The sequence below is a fragment of the Amphiura filiformis genome, chromosome 7, assembly GCF_039555335.1.
Source record: "Amphiura filiformis chromosome 7, Afil_fr2py, whole genome shotgun sequence".
In the NCBI taxonomy this organism is placed as follows: domain Eukaryota; kingdom Metazoa; phylum Echinodermata; class Ophiuroidea; order Amphilepidida; family Amphiuridae; genus Amphiura; species Amphiura filiformis.
This window is the reverse complement of record NC_092634.1, coordinates 67,876,921-67,895,778: the sequence shown is the minus strand read 5'-3', so window position 1 is coordinate 67,895,778 and position 18,858 is coordinate 67,876,921. Positions and strand designations below refer to the sequence as shown.

General features: G+C 36.6%; 1 protein-coding gene and 1 pseudogene across 2 annotated transcripts in view; one reads left to right on the top strand and one right to left on the bottom strand.

The window, feature by feature from the left end:
* LOC140158033 (ATP-binding cassette sub-family C member 9-like) overlaps nucleotides 1–18,858 on the top strand; it is a 46,746-nt pseudogene that overhangs the window by 2,825 nt on the left and 25,063 nt on the right.
* The window catches only part of LOC140157537 (uncharacterized), a 281,356-nt gene that overhangs the window by 258,267 nt on the left and 4,231 nt on the right, over nucleotides 1–18,858 (bottom strand). The window contains exons 4-5 of one of the 2 annotated variants that reach the window (XM_072180764.1): nucleotides 17,306–17,489; nucleotides 15,927–16,643 (exon numbers count right to left, since the gene is read on the bottom strand). In XM_072180764.1, coding sequence (XP_072036865.1) covers nucleotides 17,311–17,489 — 179 coding nt within the window. In that variant the 3' untranslated portion in view covers nucleotides 15,927–16,643; nucleotides 17,306–17,310. Of the gene's footprint in view, nucleotides 1–15,926; nucleotides 16,644–17,305; nucleotides 17,490–18,858 lie in introns of those variants that run through there. The other variant, XM_072180765.1, reaches the window with a different exon arrangement.

Below are 18,858 nucleotides of genomic sequence, written 5' to 3'. Positions count from 1 at the left end.
TATGAAGTGAATCGTGACTACCGTTTAATTTTTATGAGTCCTTTTGCTGCGATACCCAATTTCGTTATTTGTCCACGAGGTACCATGTGTTTTGAATGAGAGCACACAGTGCACGGTAAAGACACCATATCTGAAACTGACTTTAACTTAAATGAGGTTGTTTTTGCGTTATATTAATTTCTTTTGTTCTGTTCAAACAAACTTTCTAACATTACTTTAAGTCCTTCATACCTCACTCGACTCCAACACCAGTTTTTAATCCCAATATGTCCAACTTTTTGGATATTTTGAAATTCACTCCACTTCAATTTGCGCGCATTTCATTTTGACATTTGAAAAACTCGCCTACAAATTTGTATATTTTTGATAAATAAACATCTTTAAAGTAAAGGTAAAATGAAAATAACAACAAATAATGTTTCTTCTCCTTAAACAAGACCAAGGGCAATAACACTTTGAGTGCTCCATTTTATTTTAATGCCAATGAGGTTAAGAAAATAGGAGTTGTTCCAAATCTACCTAACACAGAGTGGTCTCTTGGACAAACATTAAAATTGGGTAGCGCTATAAAATGTGTCATAAAAACAAAACGGTAAATGCTAATTCCCTAATTTTTTCACACAAGGTCACTGATGAATATACCATATATAAAATGTTTTAAAACCTAAAAAGTTCAACTCGGTTTTTAAATAAAAATGGATTCTTTTCTCTATTGCACTTTTTTTGACTCACCCTGTAGTATACAAATATATACTGCCATGAGAGGTTCTGGTTAAAACTATGGGCCCGAGGTGAGATCATAGTATTAATTGATCTCAACGAGGGACCATAGTTTTAACCAGAACTTCGAATAAAGGCAGTATATATTTGTTTTATATACTTCATTAATATGTTCTTTGTTAATTGATTGGTTACAAGAAAATTATTTGACGTTTTGACTCTAAAGCTTCTATCCTGAGTGAACAGCACGCACGACCAATTTAAGCACAACCTATGTTTTGCCCTTCAAGAATAGGCTAAAATCGGGCTAACCAATTACAGCAGCGCGAAATCACGCTTTGGCAGTTTCGCGTGCGTGAACTGTTCCGTCGCATCGGATGCGCGCACGCGGAAGGCATGGTCAAAAGTACTATTTACGGCTTGGAGGTACCGTACTATTTACGGCTCATCCGGGACATTGAAAATACTATTTACGGCTTAGAGGTACTATTTACGGATAGGAGTACTGATGGTAGAGCTATTTTTGGTCATGTGATCCACTTTTAACCAATCAATGAACAAGAATATATTAATGAAGTATATAATAATAAATAGGGAACTACTTGGGAACTCCCACTAGTAAGTAGCTAGATCCCATGTTAAACATGTTGGAAATAGCAGAAAAATAACAAATTTGAAAATTCCCTAACATTTGTTATTCTTTTTGCTGACGTTCTAATTCCACTATACAAGTGTCTACCCCTTGAAAAGATGTAAACACGATTTAAGATAATTAGCGCCATCATTGTTCAACTTTTCTTTAAAAAGATGACTCAGTTGTACATGCCACCAAACAACCGGGAAATCAGTTTTTAGCAAACATATGGCATTTTCTTGCAATTTTGCAATATGATTCTTTTCCCTTTTGAAATGGGCTTTTTCCTACTCATCCGATTGCTTTTTCAATTATTAATTTATTATTAGGCCTATAACTTAACCGAAAGCATGTATCGTATCAGCGTGGGCAAAGGGCCTAATGATTATAATATCAGCTCCTTATATCGACGATGATTGTCCTGTGATTCCTCTTTTTATCCCTTGATGTCGAGGTGACATGATGCAGTCATGTCTACAGTAGAATTCAACTCGACCTTTGCAGGACTTAAACCCCATTAAAAGCTATTAAACCAAGATAACACTCATTGAAAACAGCTCAACTGATCATATCTTCTCTGGTTAAATACACACAACATATGTGTCTGCTTTACACGTACAATGGAGCAATGAGCTGGGATTATACTTTCAGTTGGGTGAACGATTATAAAGCGAGCGCTACTGAGAACAATTCTGTGTGGTCTTTGTTTACGAAATGAGACAATACGTGCTTATTGTTAACCAGCGTTCTTGAAAATGAGAAACATGGTGGTTTGCAGACTTAACACGGTTTGGAAATAATTTCTTCATATTTTTGGTGTTATCTGTCGTTTACATATCCTTCCTAAAACACCAAAGTACGCATATTTCCAAACATCTAAATTAGCTAAAAATTTAGGACATGTTACAAAACTATATTGTCTAGAATTTTAGAAGAGTACTTTTAATATTTGCCGGTTATTTTTCACACAGCGACGTTAACTAGGCAATGTACTATTACCTATAACATTAACTAAAACACCAAAGTACGCATATTTCCAAACATCTAAATTAGCTAAAAATTTAGGACATGTTACAAAACTATATTTTCTAGAACTTTAGAAGAGTACTTTTAATATTGGCCGGTTATTTTTTCACACAGCGACGTTAACTAGGCATATCCCCATACTTTTAACGTAGGCTATTTGTAGAGGTCACGCGTCAATGGGAAAGAGCACTGTGTATTGTGTATAGGAAAACGGACAGTAACTGCAGTATGAAATGATGCAAGATTGCAATGTCTTTACTTTCATTGTTCAATCCAGATCACAATGGTGTTTGTGCTGCTCTATTTGCAACTCGGTGTTTCCGGACTTCTTGGACTTGCTACGATGGCATTCTTGACACCCATACAGATGTATATTGCTCGTGTCCAAACAAGAGTACAGGGTAACGTGATGGTAAGCGTGTATAATATATATTGGAAGCGTTGGTAGGTGATGTGTGTATATGGGTGGGTTCTCTAAGTCCAAAATGACGGGCATTTTGGTATTTAGCCGGTCAGTATGCGCAAAGTTCGCAACATTTTGCAGTTTGACCATATACCCAAAGGTTGGTCATTTTGGGGCTAAAAAGGAAGATGCAAAGAGCAATTCTGATCGCGATCCTCCTGTGGCCCCTAACTCCGCAGGCTATGATGGGATGTTGGTAGGTGGGTGTAAGTACAGGTGGGCGGGGTACCACTGTAGTCTATAATGACATTCCGCGTAAGTACAGGTGGGGCGGGTGTGTATACGTATAATTATCAGTCCCGCTTAAACTAAGACTACGCCCATGTACTTTAGTCTCAGCTGAAAGCGATACCATGTTTAATTAACCCCCTGGACACTGCTGGTCATCTAAGAGCATTTCTGATTGGTTGATAACTTGAAATGCTCATTTCAATTGCCAATAGGCTTTAAACTATTTATGGTCAAACTTGCATTTGCAGATGATCTTATTAATACCCTCCTTGATTGGTTCAAAATTGGACACAATATTCATTTTGGCCAATCGGCAGGTAGTTCTCACGGGGTTAATGTATTTATTTTCATCTTGCAGGTAGAAGCTGATGAACGTCTGAAACAGGCTAACGAGATGCTTCTTGGGATGAAACTACTCAAGCTTTATGGCTGGGAAAAATTATTTTGTAAAGCAATCGAAATGGTCCGATTGAAAGAAATGTGGGCTATATTGAAGAATAATTCCTGCTACGAATTTGGAGGTATGGTCTTCTGATTTTTTTTCACGGGGGCTCGGAAGAGAGCATGACCTGACCTAGCGGTGTTTGTACTTAAATATTTTTTGAGACAAATAAAGCTGACATAGAAGAGTATGGGTTATATATCCAGGAGATACCAAGGCTTAATTTAGTTATGGTTGTTCTTTCCGCCACACGTCTGTGATTTTTCTTGGGAGTTGCCAATGGAAATATAAATGTTATTTGGTGGCTTCCTTGACTAATTTCCTATAAGATCACTGTCTTAATATTAAAAAGTACACTGCATATTTTTAGCAAACTGGTTAAAACTGGTAAAATATAACAATGATGGCATACACACTAGGTATCATTTATGTACAGTATATTATCAGTATATAGGACAGCTATTGCAGATAGCACCTTCTTGCTCCAAATCATATATATGGTTTTTTTGCTTTCAGTGTATCTCTGCATCATTGCTCCGAACATCATCATGTTATCGGTACGTAACGAAACATCTTAGATATTGCAAACTATTCCTTAATTAAATTTATATAAGAAGTCGCACATTTGAGACAATTTTCATCTAAATGGGATTTCTGGGGTTTTTTTTTTGCCAGGTTTTCGTTGCGTATCCATATATTTCTGGGAAGCCACTGTTACCGGACACCACATTTTCTGCTTTAGCCCTGATGAACCAATTGATAGAGCCCATGTATTTTACACCACTGGTCACCTCGTTGCTTGCTAATGCTTTTGTGGGCGTCAGAAGACTTCGAGAATTTTTCTTGGCCCCAGAAATAGAGGGTGATGACGAGTATGATTTAGGTTTGACGACGACTCAAAGCGGGGAGGAATATGAAGTAAGTATCACAATCTGAAACTCTGCATGCAGAAGAAAGAAATTCCCATCTCTTAATTGCTGCTCATTGTCATATTGTTAGATACATATAACGCAGAATCTTGCATTTATAGGATAATAATACTTAGTATTAACGTAATATAGATGTTTCTCTCAAAATTTTGAAAATAATAGTGAAATCTGCTCTAATAAATTTAACAAAACAACAGCAAATGAATATTAAATTGCAAGTACTTGTGTGTATTAAAAACCAGAGGGTTAAACCTGTTTAGCCATGATACCAGGGGTGTCAGAAGCCATTTTGACGTCGTCATTGGATTAACACATAATCATGAAATCTTCACAAACAATTCGAAACTGCTAACCGCTTATTTTGAACAGGCTGTCAGCCTTGTAGTTTTATTCACTTGTCGCATGTCCTATACCGCCAGAGCTATACCTTCTTTCTTATGACAAAGTCCTAACCAATTACATTTTATACACTTGCATAACAATAATGATCATTTATCAATCAAATCTTAGAAAGTGTTAACAAGAAGCAAACCACGACCGTATAAAAGCTACAGACCCAGAGCCGTGTCATCTAAAAAGGAAGGTTTTAATGAAAAATCTTCATTATTAAAAGGCAAAGGCGCCTCATCACAGCAGACGTACGATAGTATGTCTGCAATAACCAGTGATCCTGACCGAGTAACACCGAGAGTAGTACCGGAAGGGTGTGCTATCAAGGTTAGTTTATTATGGAAATAGTTTACAAGTAATCCGACTGATTATGCCTTTTTTTAAATAAATCTTTTCATCAAGTAAGGGATAGCCATGATGGTCATACTCTCGATCTCCGTTGCGCTAAAGGGGTAAAACTGCCGGTTTTCAGGAGGTAACAGAGGTAATAGTACTTAAAAATTAGATTAACGAAGGAAAGTATTAGAATAGCGCTCTTTAGAATATACAACTGATTACTGAAAAGATCGTAATTAAAAGCGTAAATTTAATAAACCATTTACCAGAATCAGTAAATTAAAAACAAACAGAAATGTTCATTTTTGATCCACGCAAAATCCACCTGTCTACGTTTCTGCAAGTATTGTTGCCTTTATCAACACTAAATGGGATAACATTATCATGCTGACCCCAGATATTTTTTCCAACGATGAAGTTAGAGTTACCAGTTGGTTTACCGTCATGTGATACATATTTTTCCTGGAACAAAATACTTATGAATCATGGCTAATAAGAAATAATGAGTATTTTAATTTGCTTTTTCAGATAAAGGATGGGAATTTTACGTGGGATCCTGAAAGTTCGGTACCGATTTTGAAGGACATCAACTTGGAAATTATGAAAGGTAAATATCAGTAAAATGTCACAGCAGTCAATGTAAATGTGATTTTTTATTATATATTTATTTATTTCTATAACCTGGGAATAATGTGGACAACCATGAAACTGGGGATTTAAGTTATGTTCCTTTACCGTGTGATGGACAGCAATATAAACATTGCCAAAATAAAATTGGTTCAAGTGTGAGTTGGCATAGGATATTGAAGTTAAAATATTAATTTGACCTCAATATATATCAACCAAGGCGGGTAACTGGTATATCGATATGCTTGAGCGAACTACATACAACATCTACACTGTTCAATAGCCTTGATGTGATGTGTCGGGAGTTTTAAAAGCACGGACCCTGAACAAAAAATGATGCGCGCGCATACTGCCATGCAAGAAACAATGGGCATTGTGATGATGTGCGATTACTGCCAGGCAACGACGTCACAAGTCAACTCATCTATACATCTCGATTAAATCTGGTATTGTTTCAGGTGAACTAACAATGGTCATAGGCGAGGTGGGCGGAGGCAAATCGTCTCTTATATCGGCATTGCTTGGTGAAATGACTACACTCAGTGGAATTACATCATATAGCGACAGTGAAGGGTATGTGTCAGAGACTGAAGCATATATTGTTTTTCAGCATAAAACACTATCCTGAAACTGTACATGAAATATTTGCAAATAACTTTAGTATTGCTTGAGTCATGGGAGTAATGCGTAAAAGGTGTATTTTGCTGATTGGAATTTCATGGTTCTAAGCTTGTGTCAATCCATCTAATAGAAAAACATAGGAGAGTGATGGTATGTTCACACATGAATTGTGTTTACCCAATGTATATAAGGTATTTTATTATTTGGGGTCAAAGGTCATTAAGGGGTCATTTCCGGTATAAAACGAAATACCTTTAAAATGCATCTTCTCCCACAAATTACGTAGGACAGTGATGTCACTTGCACACATGCATTGTTATTACCCAGTGTCTATGGGGTGTACACAGATTTGGGGTCAAAGGTCATTAAGGGGTCACTTCCGGTGTAAATCGAAATAACTTCAAAAAACTGTATCAGCCAAGAAAAATATAGCACAGAGACGGTACATTCACACATGAATTGATGTTACTCAGTGTATACGTGGTATTTTTTTTTATTTGGTGTTAAAAGTCATTAAGGGGTCACTTCCGGTCTGAGACAAAAAAACCTTCAAAATGCCCATTCTGCCACAAATATCATGGCAAAGTGATGCCACGTGCATACATACATTGACATTAGCCAATGTCTATGGGGTTTTCATATATTTTGGGATCAAAGGTCACTAAAGGGGTCACAACACGGCTGTGTTCGTGGGTTATACCACAGCTAAGTCTAGTTTTTATTGTTTTGATACCGTAGGTCTCAACCACCCAGCATTGCATACGCAGCACAGAAAGCATGGTTGATGAATGCGTCTTTAAGAGAGAATGTTTTATTTGGGCAGCGGTATAATAAAACAAGGTGAGAATCCTTTTTATCTTTCTATTTTTTTACTTTTCGTATTATGTGTATTTCTTGGTTATTACGGACGTTTCCGCAAAGCATAATAGTACCTGACCTTTGTTTATATTGCCATACGACAAAACTGGAAGGTATATTTCTGACTCGTACTTGAATTATTGATTCTGATTCGTACTCAATGTTGTAATACAGTAAGCCAAAACATTAAGGTACCAGTTATGTTCACTTCCTGTATATCCTAAACAAAAACAGATATGTCATAATTGACCTCATTCGTTGAAATTGTTCAAGAAATAAAGACACGGCGATCCCAAAACCCAAGGAATACTAGTATACCAATTTAAAAGTTACAGTTTGCTGCATTAAATGCCCTATTGATTTGTACACAAAGTGTTCGTGAACGAGAGAACTAGCGCTGCGCTTCCATTGATTAGCACGTTAAAACCAGCGTCGTGCTTTCATTGATTAGAACACAAAAGTGCAACTTTTGATTTCGTTTCTTCATTAGGTTTTCGATCACCGTTTCTTTAATTCTCAACCAATTTCAACAAATAAGGTCTTAAATCAGATCTAATGAGTACATGTATTGACTGCTTGTTTTAATTTTGACATAATTTATTCAGGATATACAGGGGTGAACATAACTGGTACCTTAATTCTTTGGCTTACTGTATATCAGAACTCGGCATATTAGTGATCATTTATCCCATGATTACCATTATGCACATTCAACCTCCTAACCTGGTTCAGTTTCATTTGACTTTTCTGAAAAGAGAAACAATCCCCCACCCACCATTGTTCCATAACCATTAAGGTATAGGACATTTGTTGTTTTTGATATAGCCCCCGAATGAAATGTATTTAATTATGTTTGTACTCGATCAGGTAGCATTGTGTGTGAATTTTACATCCGAACTAAGTGCTATTCTTTTTTTATGGGCATTTTGTGTCTGAAATGGGCCAAAATGAGGGTTTTCAATATTGCCGTCTATTTCTAATCGTCACCCCATAGACTTTACATGTAAATTAAAAATGCTCATAAAAATTTAATAGCACTTAGTTCGGATGTAAAATTCACACAAAATGGTTTTTGAGTGATTACAAAGATAATTAAATACTTTTCATTCGGGGGCTATGTCAGGTGGTGTATGACGTCGACCGTGTAATTGAATGGGATTATTTTGAAATTTTAAAACGCTTGAAATATCACAAACAAATAGGCCTATGTTGATAAATAATATAAATACAAGCTAAAACCGTTGGGGTTCGATAATGAACCCCACAAAACTAACTGAGTATATGGAAAATGCTATACGGCCGGGCGGTTTCACGAGTTGCCGCCTCAATCATGTCATCCGCCGCCTGGGCTATGTGGAATTTTTTAATGCATTCTTTGTACAATGACATTTCACAATAAAATGTCCATTTGAAATAAAGGTGTGCACCCCTGAAAATCAATGGCTCGCCCCTTACTTATTTATTTATTTATTACTTTTAAGGTATTGGAAGGTTATCGACGCCAGCGGCATGAGACCCGATATAAAGATGCTACCTGGTGGTGATATGATTGAAATTGGTGAAAAGGGCATTAACTTAAGCGGTGGGCAGAAACAGAGAATCAGTGTTGCCAGGACAATGTATTCCGACAAAAACATAGTTCTTCTGGTACTTATTGTATTTCAGTTTCAATATATTATTATTATTATTATTATTATTATTATTATCATAATCATTATTATTATTATTACAATTCGCTATTAAACTATAAGGGCATCATATGACACAGATAGGAGATCAGTTGCGTCAGATGACTTTGTTTAGTCCAGCTTTTCAGGAAGTAACATTTGTCTGTGGCAATTGGTAACAGGTGTCGTGCTGGAAGCATTTTCTATCCTCTCTTTCAGCTAACACGTTGGTAAATATCTTCAAATTTCTTTTAGGAGTATAGTCACTGTGTTATGAAGATATTTTATATCTTTTAATTCTTCAGGATGATCCACTTTCAGCTTTAGATGTTAACGTTGGAGGTCACATGTTTCATGAGGGAATCATGGGAAGAATGCGAAAAGCTAAGAGGACAGTGGTTCTCGTGACGCATCAGCTACAATATCTTCAACAAGCTGAAAAGGTGCGTCCCCTGGAATTCGAATAAACATAATTTATACTCGTACATAGTATTAATTATTTACTTTTGTTACCAAAATAAGTACCAACATGCCAATATTATGAAGCTTAATGGCGTCATAATGTGAGCGCGTCCTCGCCATATTGGCAAATTCTGGCGTAAAGATACAGAAAAACATTTTTTTCGGCTAACAAATCGTCTAAACACGCAATTTTTACTGAACTTACTGTTCTTGTTGTTCTAGATCATAGTCATGAAAGACGGCAAAATTGCTTCACAGGAACTTTCGACGACATAGCAAGAAAAGACCCAGAGTTATACAAAAACTGGCAAAAGAGGTCATAGCAGCTAGTGAACCGGAAGTGACGTCAGCATCGGAAGATGACAGGATCTGTGATGACATGGACTACGTGAAAGATCGCAGATTTATGCGAAGAGAGTTGAGTCGATCGGGGTTGTGGGAATCTGCTTCGTTCAGAGAAGGTAAGCGATACTGTCGCTATCAAAAATAGTGAGTCCAGATGAACCAATTCAATATTCATTTTATCAAAGACTTTGATCGCGGTCAAAGTATTGATGTATTTATGGCTCGCCAGACAGTAACACTTTGTTTTTTGCTTTACTTAAAGAGTCAATAAAGCACGGAAAGCTGGTGGGAGCGGAAGATCAAGAACAAGGCAAGTCCGTTGGAAAGTTGACGGAAGTAGAAGATCAAGAAACAGGCTCAGTTGCAGGTGCCGTCTACTTCAAATATCTAAAATCCATGACTTTGGGATGGGCACTGCCATTCTTTGGATTTGCAGTTATTATGGAAATACTCAGAGTAACTCAGAATTTCTGGCTTTCTGATTGGTCCGAGGCAGGATTGAGGAACGCCACATCGGTAGGTACAATCACTAGTGGAAAGTGAGAATTCTTTCAAAGCGATGAGAATCGGACACAACTTTGAGAATTTAAAATTGTCTAATTTCTACGAAACTTTCTCATCCAAATGAATGAGAAATACTAATTAATGTGTCAACAACCTGTCACAATGTTTTAAATGAGAAAATTTAACACGATAATACAATGTTATAGATTGTTAACCGTTAATTGGTATTTCATTTGGATGAGAAACCTTCGTAGAGATGAGAAAATTTTCAATTTTCAAAAGTTTTGTCTAATTCTCATCGGATTGAAAGAATTCTCATTTTTAATTTCCACTAGAGTAATAATATGCTAACGTATATCTGATATACGGTATGGTGGGCAAATGTTGAAATTGAAAACATGATTGTTACAAGAAAACGAGTCGTGAAGCTTGTATCATGATGGCGAATAGCTGCAAATAAAGCAGTTTGATATAGATGGGCGCGAGTGTTCCGAAAGTAAAACCTAAGATTAAAATATATGTATTGTAGTCTCAGGCAGAACCTTGGAACCCAATATACAAAGCCGTGGCCACAACACGGATTGGCCAACTGCAACTCAAAATCGTCCCTAATCATCGCAGCAATGTTTGGAGTATAATCATAATGCTGATATTTTTGCTTGGGTTGCATATTTTTTGATGTACATATGTTTTGTGTGGAATTTAACAATAGTTTATTTATCAATTTCCCCATTAATAGATAGATGAAATAACCGATGACTTCGTCTACACATACGTTGGGTTGTTCTTCGCTATAATAAGCGCAGGAGTGATCCACGTGATCGGTGTGCTATGGCAACCACACTAGCTGCCAAGAAACTTCACATCACAATGCTACGAAATATCACTGCAGCACCAATGAGGTAGGATCCTCTTGAGTGTGGTGGGGGTGGGGTGTGTGTGTGGTGTGGGTGGGGGTGTGTGGAGGGATGTTATGGGTGTATGTTGCAGCAATAACTTGTGGGGTACAATTTCTTTGTGGGGTATAAATCATGGTTCCCACAAAGAAAACAAAAAATTATATGAACCCTTAAGGCCTGAAACGTGCTGAAAGGATATTTTTATTATGTAACTCATAGGGGGAGTAGCCTAAGGGTCGGTGTGTGTCTGTGTATGGGGAGAGTTGTGTTAGGTAATTTGCTGCAGCCACATATTCCAACATATAGTTAAGGATATAGTTATAGTGAAAGATGTGAGCATATCAGATATGTTGAATTGCATTCTGAATACGAAGCATGTCCTTCTGACATCAAATAATTGTGTTCGTAAAACATACTTAACACAAATAGATGGGTGTTATATACGGTAAAAGCTTTACAATATCTAATACGCTCTATGAAGAACTTACGAGATAAGCTTTCGAAAGCTTCCAAATAACTACGCCATTTCTACCTGCCCAGCCTACGGTTGACCATTTAATGCTCACAGTAACTGATCAATTGCGGAACGACTCTTATGAGTAAGTAGGCATGCTTGGTTCTGATATTCATACTCAATAAAATACATGTCTTTTTCGATGTGTTTAGATATTAAATGAAAAGCGTGTTTCCCACTTGGTATTACAGGTTCTTTGATACGACACCACTTGGGAGAATCTTAAATCGTTTTGCAAGTGATACACAAATAATTGATATCGTAAGTAGCAAAATATTATGCAATCTTAGTATAGACACTCAATTTTGCAATGACTATGACTTGACGAAAGAGAGGGTGGAGTATGAGAAGTCCAGTAATAGCAAATGAGGTGAATAGTAATTTGCCATATACCATGTATACCTGCTGCCTCGTGTATCATAACATTTTCATTGCAAGCTACGGTTCAGCCCTTTCTCACTTACAACCAAGGTTTGGGTGGTCTGACTAGATTAAGTATGCCATTACAGGCCGGGAATATACCTCATATGTGACCCGGCAATGCAAATGAGCCGTAAATTCCTAAATTGTATTCCGAGTTACGGTGTAAAATGTGTACGAAGGTCATATTCATCGGTAACTTAAGCTGGCCCGGCATCCGTCTCATTTCGATAGTCAAAAACTAATCAATAATCCTATTGTTGGATAATAAGCTTCTACCTTAGATGGCTATAGAACTTTTAATAGCTCTGGTCTTTGTTTGCTTATATTGCTAAATCCTGTTCAAGTGGTGGGTTACCATGCATTGTATTTTGTACAGGTATGCATAACCAACAATTAACAATGAGAGAGCTTTCTTAAACCTCGTTGACTTGGGGATGATTTGAAATGACCGCCAATTATGACTGTTTTATATTTATTGCCAACAATGTGGAAAAATGTAAAAACGTAAAAAGCTATAATTTTGTTGAAGGAGCAAAGTTTAACAAACCATAACCCCGCTTCTGGATATCGTTTGAAGTCAAATGATATACCATTTTTAAGTTTATGATGTTTATTCTTTAAACACGAAATAAAACAAAATTGACCAGGGGAGGAATTTACGGCTCATTCGCCGTGGACGGTCACATATGTACTTTTGGCCCTTGAACATGGATAAAGCCTTGTAGGTGTAGCCTTTATATTGAATGGTTTGCTTCATCCATGTTCAAGGGCAAGAAGTACATATGATGTTTTTCCCGCCCAGTGACGATACATTTAACTATGAAACAATAATTCATGAGAAGAAGCTAATACATAAAATTTACATATTAACCATGAATTTTGTTCTGTGTAATATTTTCAATAACTAAAAAACATAAATCTTCTTTTCACTGCAGAAACTAATCATGACAACGCAAACGGCTTTCTTCTTTTGTTTGGGCTTTATGAGTTCGTTGATTGCCAATAGCGTCATTACGCCGATTTTTATCGCCGAAGTTATCCCAGTGATAATTATCTACGTAATTATAGCGAAATACTTCATTCGTAGCTCCAGGTAACTGAATCATTTTTGACAATTCCGACAGCCTTTGCGATAAAACCATACATACCTCATGCCGATGCGCATATCATTACTGCGCAGTTCCGGCACCATGCTTGGTAGTTGCTACCTGACGATGTGCGCATCGTTAAGTTTGTACTATATTTATATTGCAATTCACAGATTTTTCTGTCTATTCCATGTTACACAGAATTGAGATATCGTTAACACATAGTGCTCCTTAACTCTAACCCTAACCTAAAAGACTGATGCACTAACCCTAACCCTATCCGTAGCCCAAGTGCTCAAGGAGCGCGATTTTTTAACAAAATCTCAATTTTGTTGAATTTTAAAGGACCATAAGAATGTTATATGTTTTAAAACAAGCACCTGCGAATTCCAAATTGGCTGTATGAAGCTGTTCCTATTTGAATCCGCGCGTTTATGAGAAAGTGTTACGCATTTGTCTGGGTCTGAATAAATAAAGTTTAGTATTGAGATTTCACAGTTTCAGAAAGTTATAAAGCCCACTATCAACAGCATGGTACTTTCTGTTACTCTTTATAATAATATTCCCTGTTGGTCAATATCATCATTACTCCTATAAATGCCGAAATTATACCTGTGATATTCATATACAGCGTCGTAGCAAAATACTTCATTTGTAGCTCAAGATAATTTGAAAAACCACCCTAACCCTAAACATTAATTACTCATGTATTCACCCTGATATTTTACCTTAGCCTTAATAACCCCTAACCCTAATTAACCCACACTCAACCCAACGCCTGAACTCTAACCCTAAACCCTCAGCATAACCAAACATAAACAAACAAAACTAAAACCCTAACTAATACCCTAACCCACACTCTAACCCCAATCCATAACACAAACCATAACCCTAACACTAACCCTAACTCTAACCCAATTGCACACTCTATCCCTAACGCCTACACTCTTACACTAACCCATAAATCTAATCTTACCGTCTAGCTCGTAACCTCAACCCCATGTTAACCTCAACCCATAGTAACCCTAACAGTAATCCTGGAATTACGAGCACTTCCGGGGAATTACTACATACTAACCGATTGATTAATTCGTGTCTCCAGAGAATTGCAACGTATTGACAGTGTCACGAGATCTCCAGTATTCGCTCATTTTTCTGAAACTCTTGGAGGACTGCCAACAATTCGAGCATACAGGTAAATATGATATACCTAGACTGGTCGGTTTACTTTGCTTTTTCTACAGTAAGTATATTAGTGTAATTTGATATATATATGCTGAGTAGCGATTCGTCTGCTTTTAAAAATCATGTGACACATACCCTTTGACACATATTAGGTATAACTGTTGTGCACCAACTAAGGTCTATGCATGTATGTAATTACTTAATTTGTATGAGAAGTAGCATTTTCAAAATATGATATACCTAGACTGGTCGGTTTACCTTGTTTTTTCTACAATAAGTATATTAGTGTAATTTGATATATATTTGCTGAGTAGCGATTCGTCTGCTTTTAAAAATCATGTGACACATACCCTTTGACACCTATTAGGTATAACTGTTGTGCACCAACTAAGGTCTATGCATGTATGCAATTACTTAATTTGTATGAGAAGTAGCATTTTTAAAATATGATATACCTAGACTGGTTGGTTTACTTTGTTTTTTCTACAGTAAGTATATTAGTGTAATTTGATATATATATATATGTGACCCGGCAGCACAAACGAGCCGTAAATTCCCTAAATTGTATTCTGAGTTATGGTCTAAAATGTGTACGAAGGTCGTATTCATCGGTCACTTAAGCTGGCGCGACATCTGTCTTATTTTGATTTCACAACACCAATCAATAATCCTATTATTGAAGTGGATAATAAGCTTCTACCTTAGATGGCAATAGAACTTTTAATAGCTCTGGTCTTTGTTTGATTTTGCTAAATCCTTTTCAAGTGGTGGGTTATTTGTATAGTTATGCATAACCAACAATTAACAATGAGAGAACCTTCTTAAACCTCGTTGACTTGGGGATGATTTGAAATGACCGCCAATTATGACTGTTTGATATTTATTGCCAGCAATGTGGAAAAAGAGACACACATAGAAATGAAAAAAGCTATACTTTTGTTGAAGGAGCAAAGTTTAACTAACCATAACTCCGCTTCTGGATATCGTTTGAAGTCAAATGATATACCATTTTAAAGTTTATGACGTTTATTTTGTAAACACGAAATAAAACAAAATTGACCGGGGGAGGAATTTACGGCTCATTCGCCGTGGACGGTCACATATGCTGAGTAGCGATTCGTCTGCTTTTAAAATCATGTGACACATACCCTTTGACACCTATTAGGTATAACTGTTGTGCACCAACTAAGGTCTATGCATGTATGTAATTACTTAATTTGTACGAGAAGTAGCATTTTCTAGATAGTTCTTAAATGACCGCAAGTGACCCGTTCATGACCTTTGACCCTAGATTGCAGTTTAACTTTGATGCACCAGCTAAGGTCAATGCATGTGTATAAGGCCCAACTCTGTATTATTTAATTTGTTGATATCGTTCAAAATATTACGTTACAGAGTTTTTTATTACTAAGACCGAACTTTTGAAACTATTTCTGTATGAAGAAAAAAAAGACCACAATGCATCTGGTTTTTTTTACCACATCCCAACAAATCGTAAATAAACTGTTTCGTTGACAAATTTAAATTTAACCTTATAAATATAATAAAAACCATTAAAACAATTCTCCATTTGCCCATACGCAATGTATCTGGGATTTATCCTCGCAATACATCTTTACACTCCAATACTCAATACATTTGTACCCTTAATAGGAAAACCAAATGAATTTATTTATATGTCCCTATGATCATTTTTTTTTCAGTCGCCCTTAGTTCTAAGGCCATGAAGCTTTCGTTGAGATTAAGAATAACCTCTTCGGTAAATCCCATAAGCCGTTTGGATCCCTGATATCGTCACCTAACATCACATTGATCGTTAGCGAACAATCCTACTTCGTATTTATAATACCATTGAAGTGCGCAGATACGCTATGCGCATCGGCGTCACGACAAACGCAAAGGCTTATTGCATTTACCGAAAATGTGAATTATATGTATATTTTACAATATTAAGCTGATTTCATACTATATCGCTAAGCGATAGCGATTGGTATTTAGCCGATGAGGTAGAGCGCTTTTTGTTGCGTTGGGAAGAGCACAACACTTCATTGGTCAAAATCAATCGGTCGTCGCTCAACGATAGAGTATAAATTCAGCTTTAAAGCCATCGATAATAAAACTACAAAAACCCGTAATCACCTCTCTATTTTACTTTTAATCCTAAATATTTTTTAGTTTTTATCATCATCTGTATATCACACGAAATGCGGCACCGCACCGCACTCAGCCATACTTGGAAAATTCAGGAAATATTGTTGTTTGCTATGTGAGTGAGTCTCCTGAAATACAAGCGGATATATTCAAATTAATTTCAATGTTTCAAACATTATTATGGTATAAATAGGTTTCCACTGGCACACAGGGGCTATTTTTAACTTGCCTCCTGGCACGTTCGTGCATTGAGATAAAAAAATCCGTGCGGTGAGAATTAAAAATCCGTGCTTAAAATATGTCTATGCCGAGGGCTAAAGGTGATGGATATGCAGTGTTTTTGGGATAATCCGGCGAATCAAGTTCTAACGTAAAAAGGAGCGAAATGACAAAGGTGGAAGCTACAGCTAACATAAGGTTCATACCTGGTATACCACGTAGGCTATATTTTTTCACAAAGGTAATGAGGCTTATACAATGAAAATTCATCAACACGTAAAAGTTTTACTAAAAGTAATGATCATAATGATGCATTTTCAATTTCACAAGAAATGATAATTTGAAAATCAAATTCACATTTTATAACATTCATCACCTGGTATGTTGCGACGCAAAGTTAATGGGTCTTACGAAAAATATTGAACAAGTAAAATCATTTTTTACCACTTAAAGTAGTAAATCATTATAATATTTTTGATTTCACATGAAACGATAATATTAAAAAACACATTTTACAAAAGATTTTTTTTAACCATTAAACTCCCGGGATTAAACTCAACCACTGACTCACCTAGTTTAACCAACAGTAACCGTTACTGTAAAAGCACATTGACAGACAGCACTCTCGTCGTTCGCGTTATAATATAAATACACGGTGCTTACGCCAACATCAAAGCCTGATTTTGATGATGGATATTTATGCACTTTGTAAAGATAGAATCCTGTGGGTGTTCCCAATTGTTCAATTACAGCAGCTACAATGTAAAACAAAGAAGAAGAGTCTTGAAAATGTACATGAAATGATGCATTTGCTAAAGTGTGGACTTTGCAGAGGTTGGGTGGACTCCCCCTACTGAGTTGGTTTGCTAACTCAACCCCCAATGAAAATGTTTAACCCCCTAAAACATAGGTTACTATTATCAGTGGATAATACAAGTAAATATCTGTTCTTCCTTGAAGCCCATGATGGACCACAGCAATAAAAAACAACCAAAATACATTATACAGTGTACTTCGGTTATATTTATAAATGCGCTTTTATAATACGCACGTGACCACCTCTGCTCTTCAATAACAGATATTTAAACAGGAATTCTCGAAGTGACCTTCTACATAGCGGTTGGTCTTTCTATACATTTGGGTGCAAAGGCGTTACAACATGAGACCACTGTGCAGTACAATTTTATATTTTGTTCAACTTTGTGATTATATTGTAAACGTTTCCGTTGTTGAATATTTTTTTCCGTCGTCAAATACTTTCAAAATGTTGTTTTTGATAACATAATTATTACAAATTCGGAATCCCCCCCATGTGTATAATTTTTGCTATTGAATTAATACTTAAATCTAAGGATATTTATCTACAGAGTTCCTGTTCTTTATAGTGGTCAATGCATGAGGATTTGGTCACGCTTGCTGGTCTTTGTATGTCATGCCCATGAGTCACGTGCGTATAAAAGCGCATTTATAAATATAACCGAAGTACACTATTATAACATAAAAGTACAATGTAAAATAAGAATAGTTATGCGATGTTAAAATGATATTCATATCAATTCTGCAATGAACATGTGCTTTTCCCGGGGGAGGCACTCCCTATCTGAAATGGCAGGGATGTGCCTCGGCCATGTTAAAAGTAGGGGGCATTCAGGGCAAATGTACAATTACAAAAATATGGGGTCATTCAGTACACAACCTGAATAAAAATGGGGTCATTCGGTATGAAACTTTGAAAAAAGGATGGTCATTGGTGTAACAAAAAGTAAAATGGGAGTCATTGAGTACAGGATTGCCAAAAGAGTATCATTAAGTACACATAAATAAGTGCCAAACTGCGTAAAAACAACTTGGCCACCTTGGAAATGTGAAAAATCTCATTATTTCTGGAGGAGAACACAAATACTGTCACCTAAATTTGGGAATTAAAAGTGGGGTCATTGGGTATAGCAGGAAATAGAAAAAGGGGGTCATTGAGTACATGATTTTTTTAAAGGGGGTCATTGGGTAATAGGTAGGACCATAACACAGAAACGGGGGTCATTGGGTACAAGCCGGTTTGAAAAAGGCGGTCTATCCCGAGGCACATGATGCATATCTGTCATGGAAGTGCCCCCCCCCCCGGGG